Source organism: Artemia sp. Qi Xiang Cuo, chromosome 20 (assembly GCF_049724085.1).
Source record: "Artemia sp. Qi Xiang Cuo chromosome 20, ASM4972408v1, whole genome shotgun sequence".
In the NCBI taxonomy this organism is placed as follows: domain Eukaryota; kingdom Metazoa; phylum Arthropoda; class Branchiopoda; order Anostraca; family Artemiidae; genus Artemia; species Artemia sp. Qi Xiang Cuo.
In genome coordinates, this window is record NC_142813.1 from 41,966,864 (window position 1) to 41,979,181 (window position 12,318).

At 35.1% G+C, this 12,318-nt stretch overlaps 1 protein-coding gene across 3 annotated transcripts in view; it reads left to right on the forward strand.

Moving 5' to 3' along the window:
* The first annotated feature begins 1,836 nt into the window (after positions 1–1,836).
* ArgRS-m (arginyl-tRNA synthetase, mitochondrial) overlaps positions 1,837–12,318 on the forward strand; it is a 91,466-nt gene continuing 80,984 nt past the window's right edge. For 2 of the 3 annotated variants that reach the window (XM_089106154.1, XM_089106156.1), the window contains exon 1: positions 2,018–2,119. In XM_089106154.1, coding sequence (XP_088962280.1) covers positions 2,042–2,119 — 78 coding nt within the window. In that variant the 5' untranslated portion in view covers positions 2,018–2,041. Of the gene's footprint in view, positions 1,886–2,017; positions 2,120–12,318 lie in introns of those variants that run through there. The other variant, XM_089106155.1, reaches the window with a different exon arrangement.

Here is a 12,318-nt window from a genome sequence, read left to right on the forward strand (position 1 = left end):
GAACAAAATAACTATCTCAAAATTTTTATTGGATGTGTTTGGGGGAACAATGGGCGTCGGAGTGGGGGGGCTATTTGCCCTCCAATCACTTTCGACTATTAAAAAGGGCACTAGCCTTTTGAATTTCCAATCGAATGAGCTTTTTTTGAAGTTTCTACAACAACACCTTCTATAAAAACCTTATATTCCCCAGGGCATAACTTAAAACCCTTGCCCTAAGGGCTGTTGGAGAGTATCCTCCTCAAAAACATATTTTCTATCTGGAAATCAACTACGCTGAACAAAATGGCTATCTCAAAATTTTGATTGAATGTGTTTAGGGCAATGATGGGCGTGAAGGGGCTACTTGCACTCCAATCACTTTTGACTATTAAAAAGGCCACTAGCCCTTTGAATTTCCAATTGAATGAGCCTATTTTTAAGTTTCTACGCCAACGCCTTCTATAAAAACCTTATATGCCCCCAGGGCATAGCTTATAATCCTTTCCCTGAGGTTGTGGGGGAGTTTCCTCCTCAAAAATATATTTCTATCTGGAAATCTACTACGCAGAACAAAATGGCTATCTCAAAATTTTGATTGGATGTTTTTGGGGGAATAATGAGTTTGGGGGGGGGACTAGTTGCCCTTCAATCACTTTCGATTATTAAAAAGGGCACTAGCCCTTTGAATTTCCAATCGAAAGAGCTTTTTTGAAGTTTCTACGACAATGCCTTCTTTAAAAATTATATGCCCCCAGGGCATAACTTAAAACCCTTGCCCTGAGGGTTGTGGGGGAGTGGCCTCCTCAAAAACATAATTTCTATCTGGAAATCAACTATGCTGAACAAAATGGTTTTCTTAAAATTTTGATTAGATATGTTTGGGGAAATGGTGGGCTTGGGGCTAGTTAACCTCCAATCACTTTCGACCATTAAAAAGGGCACTAGCCCTTTGAATTTCCAATCGAATGAGTCTGTTTTGAAGTTTCTACGACAACGCCTTCTATAAAAACCTTATATGCCCTCAGGCCGTAGCTTATAACCCTTGCCCTGAGGGTTGTGAGGGAGTATCCTCCTCAAAAACATATTTTATATCTGGAAAACAACTACGCTGAACAAAATGGCTATCTCAAAATTTTGATTGGATGTGTTTGGGGGAATGATGGGCGGGGGGGGGGGAGGGCTAGTTGCCCTCCAATCACTTTCGACTATTAAAAAGGGCACTATCCACCCCAACTTCCAATCAAATGAACCGTTTTCGAAGTTTCTACGACAACTCCTTCGATACGAAGTGCCTGTCAAAGAAAAAAAAACACATTGTGACCACATCGGTTTTTACTTAGGCACCGCTAGCGCGCTCCCTATGATCTCTACGATTACAGTACTAGAAACGGGGCCTGAGACCCATCAAATTTTACAGGTAAAAAGGTACTAATACATTTTTGATCCATGATAGCTTAACAATTTAGGAAACATAGCTTAAAAACCCCCTAAAACTTTATTTTCATTGACGAGTTGCAACTCTTTTGATTCATGATTTTTTTTGGGGACAATACGTGATCAAACATGCATTCTAAATTAAAATATTACAAGCATGTATCATTGTTACTTTTAAAATATCCATCAAAGTTGGTACCAGTGAGCGTGTACAGAGTTGGTAAATGTTTTTTGAGCGTGTTTTAGAAGCTAAGAGTCATTTACAAATAAATAATAATTTTTAACACCATTGATAAAAAGCCGATTGAGCATAGTATGTCACTGTTACGGGGTTAATAGTTCAAACTGCAGTCCGTCGGCTCGTTCCAGAATTGTATGGCTCCACTGTTAATGCCCTGTGCATTTTTGAGGGATTTAGCATCTAATAGCTGCTATGGCAAACCGATTCAGAGCAGAAATCTCGAATATTGTAAGCAGATTCAAATGGATTTACGGCTGCGAGTCCAAGCGAATTAAGTCCCCCGTTTGGCATGCACATTCTGTGTCATGAGTAAACCCAAAAATCTTGGCTATTCCCATTGCAATTACAGTGGGCTTTCCCAGTAGGCTATGCAAAGCTCATAATATGAACAGTCTCAATTGCCTGCAAGTCCTATGGAAATGTTCACTTCAGTCATATATTTTAGAAAACATTTTATTGGGGGTTGGTCTCTAATTGCCTTTGAATGGGTCTTAGAACTGATAGGGTTATTGATATTCTGTTAGGTCTAGCCTACTCCATGCCCATCTACCTTAGTTCTGCCCTAGGATGGATGGATGATAGATTATCTATCAAAAAGAAAAATGACATCATTTTTATGTAATCCTTGGTAAATTTTTACCAAATCATATTATTGACTTACATCTAAAGTGAATATAGGCTAATGGCTACCACTCAGTGCCTTTTTTTATGCTCTTTCCAAATATAATAATCATTTTTGTTGGAAATTAATTTTACCTTCACCCGTATATATACCATGGTAAATATCTACCAAAATCATATTATTGACTTGCGCATTTAGGGAATATATCACACAATGCCTTTTTTTATGCTGATTATGAATATAATAATCATTTCTTTCAGAAATGAGTTTTAGCCCCCCCCCCTATATATGCCAATTCAGGGTATATATTTCTACATTAGGGGGGGGGTTAAAGTTTAAACTTACCTCCCATTTACATCACAAAGAAAATTTGCCACCATCCCCCCTAATGTAGAAATATATACCCTGAATTGGCATATATAGGGGGGGGGATGAAATTCATTTCCAATAGAAATGATTAATATATTCGTAATCAGCATAAAAAAAGGTGGTAAATTTCTACCAAATCATATTATTGAGTTAGGAATAATATGAATACACCATTTGATGCTTTTTTTATGCTGATTGTGAATATAATAATCATTTCTATTGGAAATGAATTTCAGCCCCCCCCCCCTATATATGCCAATTCAGGGTTAGGTTAGGTTGTAGGAATATATACCCTGAATTGGCATATATAGGGGGGGGGGGCTGAAATTCATTTCCAATAGACATGATTACTATATTCATAATCAGCATAAAAAAAGGCATTGAGTGGTATATTTATTTTATTCATAAGTCAATAATAAGATTTGGTAGAAATTTACCAAAAAGGCATTGAGTGGTATATTCACTTTATGTGTAAGTCAATAATATGATTTGATAGATATTTACCTATACCATTTCAGGGTATATATTTGCACATTAGGGGGAGAGGGGTAAAGTTTAAATTTACCTCCCATTTACATCAGAAATAAAATTTGCCCCCCCCCCCTAATGTGCAAATATATACCCTGAATTGGTGTATATAGGGTTGGGGGTAAAATTAATTCCAACAAAAATGATTATTATATTTGGAAAGAGCATAAAAAAAGGCATTGAGTGGTATATTCACTTTATTTTTAAGTCAATAATATGATTTGGTAAAGATTTACCCAATCCTTCTCCCTCTAGAGGGTCCTGAAATTTGCCTACAGGACAGGTCTTTACCTACTGAAATTTTGACAAAAGAACATTTTACCTTAATTTTCAGTTATCAGTTTCTTTTTCTCTGGCCTTAGTTCTGAAAATGCAATTCCTGTTATTTGAGTAGAGTTTTAAGCCATGTTAATGGTTTTTTTTTTCAAAATTTAGGAAATGTATTTGTATATCTTTAAAAACTTATAAATTGGGATTGAGCAAAGTTTTGAAACTGAAAACAATTTTATTATACTTCATTTAAGCAAAAGATCTATTTTGCAAGGTTTCACTTTTATAACACACAAATTTTGAAAGGTCATCAAAGGTCAGGGGCCTCTAGAGAGAGAAGGAGTTGAGGTAGGTACTTCAAAATACCTTCCTGGGACATATTTTAGCCTGTAGAACCATCCGTGAAAGTTTCATTTTCCTAACCTATCCCCTTTCCAAGATAGCTAAAATAGAATTTTACCAAAACCAGTCAATCACTTTTTTTCTGGTTTCTGTTTCATCACAGTTGATTCAGTTTGAAACAAGAGAGATAGGCCTATTTTGAGAGAAAAGATAGGAAATATTTATTTTTGGCTATATATTTGCACATTAGGAGGGGGGGGTGTAAAGTAAATTGAAGTGCTTTTAAGAATGGTAGGATTAATTATTTCAGATTTTTAAAAGTTGTTTTCAAAATTGTATAACTTTTTCTTCCCAGTTACCCCCATTGTGCAGACACAACTTAAAATTCTACTGAAGTAACAAAGTTATACTTTCAAAGAATAAAACCAATAAAAACAGATTAAAAATCAAAATTATGCTTAAACATTTTTGTCAGAATTCATACCTGTTATGTAGCAATCTTCTAAGCCATATAAAAAAAGAAAAGGGTAGATATTATAGCTTGACACTACCTTCCCAGGGTATTTTTTTTAGCTCTAGATTCATTCCTGAAATTTTTTAGGGTAAAAAACAAGTATCCAATTGAGCAAAATTATGTAAAACTAAAACCCTTACATCTTGTAACCAAAGAGGAATTGGGAAAAATAGTACTTATCAGAGAAAAGTTAAACATCTAAGCTATGTATCAATATGGTTATTAACAAAACTGTTTAAGTTCAAACACTTGAAATTATTAGTTTATTGACTTACCTACAAGGACCTCTTTTTGGAAATACCAATTGTTCTATTTTGATGTATATATCCTTTTTCTATGTCAGTTTTATTCACATATTAACAGAAGGCTGATTTCCTTCTAATTTTAAAAATACAACTTTTATTGTTTGTTGTTTAGGCTATTCATTAAACCACTAATTTTAAATATATCTGTTCTTTCAACTTGATTGTCATCATAAATAGCAGATTTTCGGTTGTTGCTGACAAATTATTGGTGAAAATTTTACCAGGAAGGTGGGGTTCTTGTTACTGCACTCACATTGCATCATGCTGTAGTAAAATAGGGGAGGTCCAAAAAGCCATTGCTATTTTTATGGAATGGCAGAGAAAAGTGGTTTTTCCCAAAAAGAGGTCTTCTACCCTACTTCATGCTTTTTTATACTCTTTCTAAATGTAAGCTAATAGTTTTTTCACTTGCATATGCACCTCACCATCCCAGTGCTCCCATATATGGTTCCAACATATAGTTTTGTACAAGACTAGAAAACAGGGGCATAAATTTGTCAAAATCCTGGGGGGGGGTCAAATTTGGATCCAATTTTCCCAATCAAGCAAAAATGACAATAAAAACTAAAAAAAAATAAGCCACTTTGTACCATAAAGGTAGTATTTAGTACTTTAAAAGTACTATAAAGGTAAATATGAACCAAAAAACTGGTCTGTTTTGGTTGATGCTTGAATTTGCAGGTTTATCTTAGTTTTGACGAGATTTTGGAAGGACCCAAATTTCAGCTGGGGGGAGGAGCAAACTGGGGTTTGGGGGCAAACCAAGGTCTGGGAGGGGCAGTTAACCCCCTGCCCCATAGCAAATTACGCCCCTGCAAGAAAATTATGCTTAAATACCAAATTCTTACTCAATAATATGCATATTTATTTGTAATGTTAAATACATTATCCTGTTACTTTTTTGTCATCTGCATCCAAAGATTATCTTTAGATAATATTTTATATACAGCAGATTTGAAGTTCTTTTACAATAAGATATGGGTCTGATAGTTTTAATGGGTCAAGGAACCTGTTCACAAAGGAAACAAATACAAAACAATAGAGAAATATATTAATTAGGACTATATACTACCATCAGGGATGTGTCTATATTTGCAAGTGAAACAGTTATTATGTTTGGAAAGGGCATAAACAGGCATCAATTGGTTTGCTCACCTTGTCTTTAAGTCAGTAATAAAATCATGCATATATTTATAGTGCTTTTTAGAGTGGAAATGGTAGGATGGTTTTTAGAAGGGAAATGCATATATTTATGGTGCTGGTGCTTTTTAGAGTGGACATGGTAGGTGGATACATTTCTTAAGGTCACTTGTAGGATAGGATAAAAAAAAGAAATACACCACTAGTTTCTAAATAAAATAATCACTGCTGGTGTAGTTATTATCCCCCCCTCTATTAAAGCCAGGTAGGTTGGACAGAGCCTAATCTTGAACATGCATTTTGATTAAAATGTACCTTTCATAAACATAGTCAGTTAATCATGGGGGTAGTGTAGATTATTTTACATAGGCAATATGGGATTAGCTGGTGAGTAGTACTTAGCTAGTTAGGTTTGGGTAACTACAATCTAGGAAAACTTCTTTTTTGAACATTTAAACTGAATGAAAAGTTAACTTTACATCCCAGCTTATTTGAATATAATTATTCTACTTCACACCACTTGTCTTAGATTGGATTTAGGGTATTCATGATAGTCTTTCTATTATCTGAAATTGCTTCATCCAGCAAGTAAGGTATTATCCTGTAGGTGCTGGTTAGTGAAGAAGTTGAGCCAACACATCAGCTGCATTCAATTCTCCAAGCTATGGCTTGGACAACCAATCTTTGTCCACAACTCCCTTGAAGGCCTCCACACTAGGGGCTGAGTTTGCTTCTTTACTTAGGGAGTTCCAGAGCCACACAACTTTATTTTGGAAGAAGTTGTTCAGTAGTCTGGTGTTGGCTTGTTTGCAGTACAGCTTCATGGTATGTCCTCTAGTTCTTGTTAACTGGTCAGGTTTAAGCATATTTTGTTGCAAGGACTGAGTTTGCTGCATTTTGTACACCATGATGACATCCCCATTTTTCCATCAATAGGAGAGGGTACGAATTGGTAACTTCTCTAGGCAAGATGGGTAGTCCAGGCCTTTAGAATCCTCTATTAATTTAGTTGCTTGCCTTTGGACACTCTAGTTTTTTCTTGTTGCCTTTATTTAATAGGGTTGCCACATACATACCAAATTCCAGTTTTGGTTGAAGAAGTCCTTTATGGATCATCCTGATCTAAATCCATGCTGACTCTGTGTAATAAGATTATTGGAGGTGAGGTGTCTGACAATGGCAGTATTTAGTATTCCTTCCAAAATTTTCCCAATTATGGATGTAAGGCTAAAAGGGTGGTAATTTGTTTGGTCTAATTGGCTGCCACCTTTATGTATAGGGGTGATATTAGCATTCTGCCAGTCCTGAGGAACTATCTTTGTATCCAGGGACTTTTGGAAAAGAAATTGGTAATCAGTAACATTGGTTTATCCACTGTATACTGTATACTGTATTGGGAAGTGCGTCTCTATCTGGGGTAGTGAAGACTTTTTGGAATGCATAAAATTTTGTTTATATGTGTTTTGTTATTAGCTTTTCCAAGTTAAGGCCCAAGCTTAATTATACTCCATTGTAAAATATCAATGTATTTAAAATTGTTGATTTTGTAGAAGTTAGAATATTCAAGCTAATCACATGCTTATTAGTTTTTTATTTTTAGAAAAATCTAATCTAGGAATTGTTTTCAGGAGGGAGGAAGGTTACAAAGAAATCTTAAGATATGCATCAAAATTTGTTTATATGTATTTTTGTTATGCTTCTACAATTAGAACTGAAACTTCAGGGATGTTCAAACCCAGTGCTCCCCCCCTGGATACAGCCATGAATCCAGGGGTGAAGCAATCTACATTCTTGGTAGTATGATAGAGATATTACAGTGATTTAACTGTTGAAATAGTGATTAACTGTCTAATTATTAGGTATTATACCCTATAAGCTTTGGTGTTAGAGTGAACACTAGTTTGGTACATTTTAATAATTTTTAGACTGCTTTGGTAGATGAATACACCACTATATGTGCTTTTTTCTGTCCTTTCCAAATATATTAATTGCTACCATTGCAAATTCCATTTTGAGCCCTTAAAATGACAGCTTACCTATTAACCAATAGCCTGTTTAAATCTTATAATTCTGCCAATTTGTTAAACATTTTCCTAAGTTTTTTAGGCTGCTAAATTTGAGGCAAGATTATAATAGCAAATGGAAGAAGCTTTTTATAAAAACAAAACATTTGATAAAATGTAGAAATTTTAGAAGATTTATAAATTTTTGCATTTATCAAATTTAGATGTATTAAAATACATCCCTATGGAATATATAAGTATTAAACATCAACATAGCATTTGTTAAGTCCCATTAAGTGGTATATTTTTATCTTGATTCCTCAAGGGAAAAAAAAATTAAGAACTAAGTGTCACTTTAAGGGTTTAAAATGGAATTTTGGATGATAGCAGCTAGTACATATGGAAAAAAGAATATAAAAGGTGCATCGAGTGGTACATTTCTCTTTTAACTAGTGCATAATCAAATAATGAAAACATTTACCTTAGTTTTTAGCAGGTACTAATCACACAATGGTCATGTTAAAAAAAAGCTAATCAAAACACCACTAAGTTGTTTCTTGGGTCTTAGGGCTTGGGTTGTAATGCGATTAGGCTCTTCTGAGCCTAATCACAGAATGATTATGTTAAAAAACTAATAAAAACTAAGTTGTTCCCTGGGTCAATAGGAACTGAGGCTCTTGTGAGACTAATCACAGAATAAGTTTAATTTAGAGCTTAATCACAGAATGTTCTGTCCCAAAACTAATCAACACACCACTATGTTGTTCCTTTGGTACCATTCTAGTCTATATGCTCTTCTGAAGGAGACAATATTATATCAAAAGGGCTATACGATTTGATTCTACATCAACACTGTTTTCAAATATAATGATTGGTATTATGACTATATTCCCCATCTCTCCCCCCCCCCCGTGGGGTCAAATATAGCTGGCTTTAAATAATATATTTTGTCCATTTTTTTGTTGTTGCTTGATTAATGTGTCTTTTGATTAAAGGGGATTTGTATTATGAATTCAGTCGATAACATTGTTTCATTGCATAAAAGTTAGATCAGTTGGATGGATGCATTGTTTTAAAATGATTTAAAAACATGAATAAAATGGAAATGAACTTTAAAAGATAATTAAAAAAAATTTAATATATCAGGAATGGCTTGTGGTATCAATTTGAAACTTTCAGTGGAAGTTGGGGGGCCAATTGAACGTCGAATTTTGACATGGGGGAGAAGACAGGTGAATCAAGAAAGATCATATGTACCCTAGTTGTCAAAGTAGTATATCTGCAATATCATAAGGATAAGTTGAAGCTCTGAGAGTGTTGGGAGTAGGAGACAAGAATGCTTTGAGTTTTGTATTTAGGAGGGGGGGTAGAAGAGGAGGCCAAAAAATTCTGCCTCTGATCTAGTTAGAAATTCTGTGTACTATTAGCCCCTAGCAGAACTTGAAACAAATTCATGGTGAAGTAATGGGACAATCCAAAAGACAGTATATGTACCTAGGTTATGAAAATAAAATATCAACAATATTTCAGGAACATATTGGGGGATTGGTTGACACTTTCAGAGTGTTGGGAAGTAGAAGGGGGGGGAGGGAGTAAAAGTAAATGTGTAGGGATGATGAGACAAAAATTTTGTTTGTCTTCAATCTGAATAAAAGTTTTTGAACTTAAGCCCCTTTGGAGCTTTGAATCCTTTTGCTGTGAAGTAGCAAGGTAAACAAGAAAACAGTATACGTATTCAGGCTATCAAAATAGCATGTATCCCATATCTTGGGAATAGTTTGTAGGGATCAAGTTAAAACTTTCAGGGAGTGTTGTAGAAGCTAATTGGATCTCAATTTTAAACTTGATGAAAGGGGTCAGAGTGAGGGAGGGGGACGTAGAATGTTTTGTCTCAATTCTGCCTCGAAATTTTTTTGCAGGCTTAACCCCTGTTAGACTTGGAATCTATTCATGGTTTAATGGCAAGGTTAGTATTTAGACACTATTGCTATGACAAAATAATGTATCTCAACATTGCCTTGGGGAATTAGTTCAAATTTTCAGAAATGTTTTGGAGTCCCAGTAGACTAGAAATTTTGAGTTGGAGGGAGGGGACAGAGGTAGGTACGTACCCAAAAATTATTTTTGGGAGCCAAATAATAAAACTTTTCAGGGGGAGGAGACCAAATAATAAAAAAACGAAATTTGGTGGATAATTAGAATAAGAAATTCTACATATTGAAACATAATTGGGTTTAATAGCTTGCTTTGGGGGGGGGGACACCAAATAATAATAATAAAAAAAGAAATTTGTTTGATAATTAGTATGAGAAATTTGACTGAAATATTGAGACATAATTGGGTTATATTGGTTCATGATGCCCAAAATGGTCCAAATTCATTGTTTTCTCTAATTTGCTTGTAAGTTACTGCACAAGTCTAAGCAGTTTTTGATTTTTCAGTTTTATAATGATAAAAGAGTAACTATCTGAAATAGCCTATATTATGCTTTCAGTAAAGTACAAATGATGCTCTGGTCTTTTGAGGGTTTAAGGGAGGGGGAGGTGCCCACTTTTATTTGGCAACAAAATAGCATTGCCTATGTATGGAGCAAAGTGGGCTTTGTACTGTTTATTTATTTATATATTTCTTTTCAACAAGCCACTTCGTATGGGAAGAGTTGTTGTAACACTTCTGAGGGGGTTTACTCGATTGGAAACTGAAAGTTCTTGTGCGCTTTTTAAGAGTCAAAAGTGGTTGGAGGGCAACCAGCCTCCCTACCCCCAAAGGCATCCAATCAATAGCCATTTTGTTCAGCATAGTTCAAACTGTCCAATAACTATGGCTCTGGAAATAACATGACCCCCCACAGCCATTGGGACAAGGGCTGTAAGTTATGCAATTAGCCCATTTTCTTATGTAGGGGATTTGTTTTGGGGAAAGGGGGCATGTTTGATCCTGTGTCTCCAAAAATGTTCAGGGTGTTAAGGCGAAGCTTTCAGGGAATGTTGAAGGGGATTTGGTACTAAATCAAAATGTACTATGTGCATGCTTGCTGTCGGAAGAGTGCATCAGCAATGTTTCAGGATCAGCTTAGGGCATTAAGTTGAAACTTTCAGGGCATGTTGAGGGAATGTTGAACTAACCAAAAGGCGTTTTGTACATAATACTACTGCTAGTATTACTGTTATTACTACTACATCTGCCAATCCTGCTGCTGCTACTACTACTACTAAGGCTACGAGTATTAAAATAAAACTATCAAGGGATGTTGAACTAGTTCAAAACACACAATATGCATGCAGGTTGTCAAAAAGGGTGTATCAGCAATATCTTGGGAACAGCTTAGAATATTAAGTTGAAACTTCCAGGGTATGTTGAAGGGGGGGGGGGGAGGGTTGAACTAACCAAAATACAGCATATGTATACTGCTACTACTATGGCTATAAGGGTAACACTATTGAGGAATGCTGAGGGGGTTATTGAACCCATCAAAACACACTGTGTATGTACACTGTCAAAAAGATGTATTAGCAATGTTTTAGGAACGGCTTAGGGCATTAAGTTGAAACTTTCATGTCAAGGGGGGTGTTGAACTAACGAAAAGGCACTACATGCATACTACTGCTACTGCTGCTAGTACTATTGCCGCTACTGCTACTGCTGGTTCTAAGGCTAAAGATAATAAGGTAAAATATTGAGGGAATGTCAAGGAGGATGTTTAACTGTATCAAAACACACGATCTGTATACAAGTTGTAAAAAGGGTGCATCAGCAGGATCTCAGGAACAGCTTAGAGTATCAAAATCAAACTTTCAAGGCATGTTGAATAAGGGGAATGTTGAACTAACCAAAAGGTACTGTGTGCATACTACTACTACTAAAGCTAACGTGATAACGGTAACATTTCCATGGAATGTTGAGGGGGATGTTAAACTAAATGAAAACAACCTTATGTATGCAGGTTGTCAAAAAGGCACATCAGTAGTGTCTCTAGAATGGCTTAGGGTATAAAGTTGAAACTTCCAGGGCATGTGCAGGGGAATGTTGAACTAACCAAAAGGCACTATGTGCTTTCTATTAATACTATTAGTTCTATTACTATTATTATTCTATTCTATACTATTATTCTTCAAAATAGCTAAGGGTATTAAGTTAACACTTTCCTGGCATTTTGAGAAATGTTAAACTAAATCAAAATACACTATTTGCATTCAAGGTTATCAAAAGTGTTTATCTACAATATGTCAGAAACGGTTATAGGAATTAATTTGAAACTTTTTAAGGCATGTTGAGGAGGATGGTTGATTAACAATTGTCTATATTCAGCATTGTAATATGATAGAAGTCAGATAGGCTTGAATCCTATAGAAGCCCATAGATATCCAGATTTTCAATCCATTTCTTTGAATGATATTCCATGTACCTATCCATCCAAAAGTTCTATAATACAATTATTACCAAAATTTGTAACAAAATTTTGACAAAACCCTATGTATTTTGAAAGTTTTCTCTTTTATAATGTTAATAACTAAAAAATGGCTAAAACTTTTTTATAAGTATTAATATATATTAAACTGTCAATATAT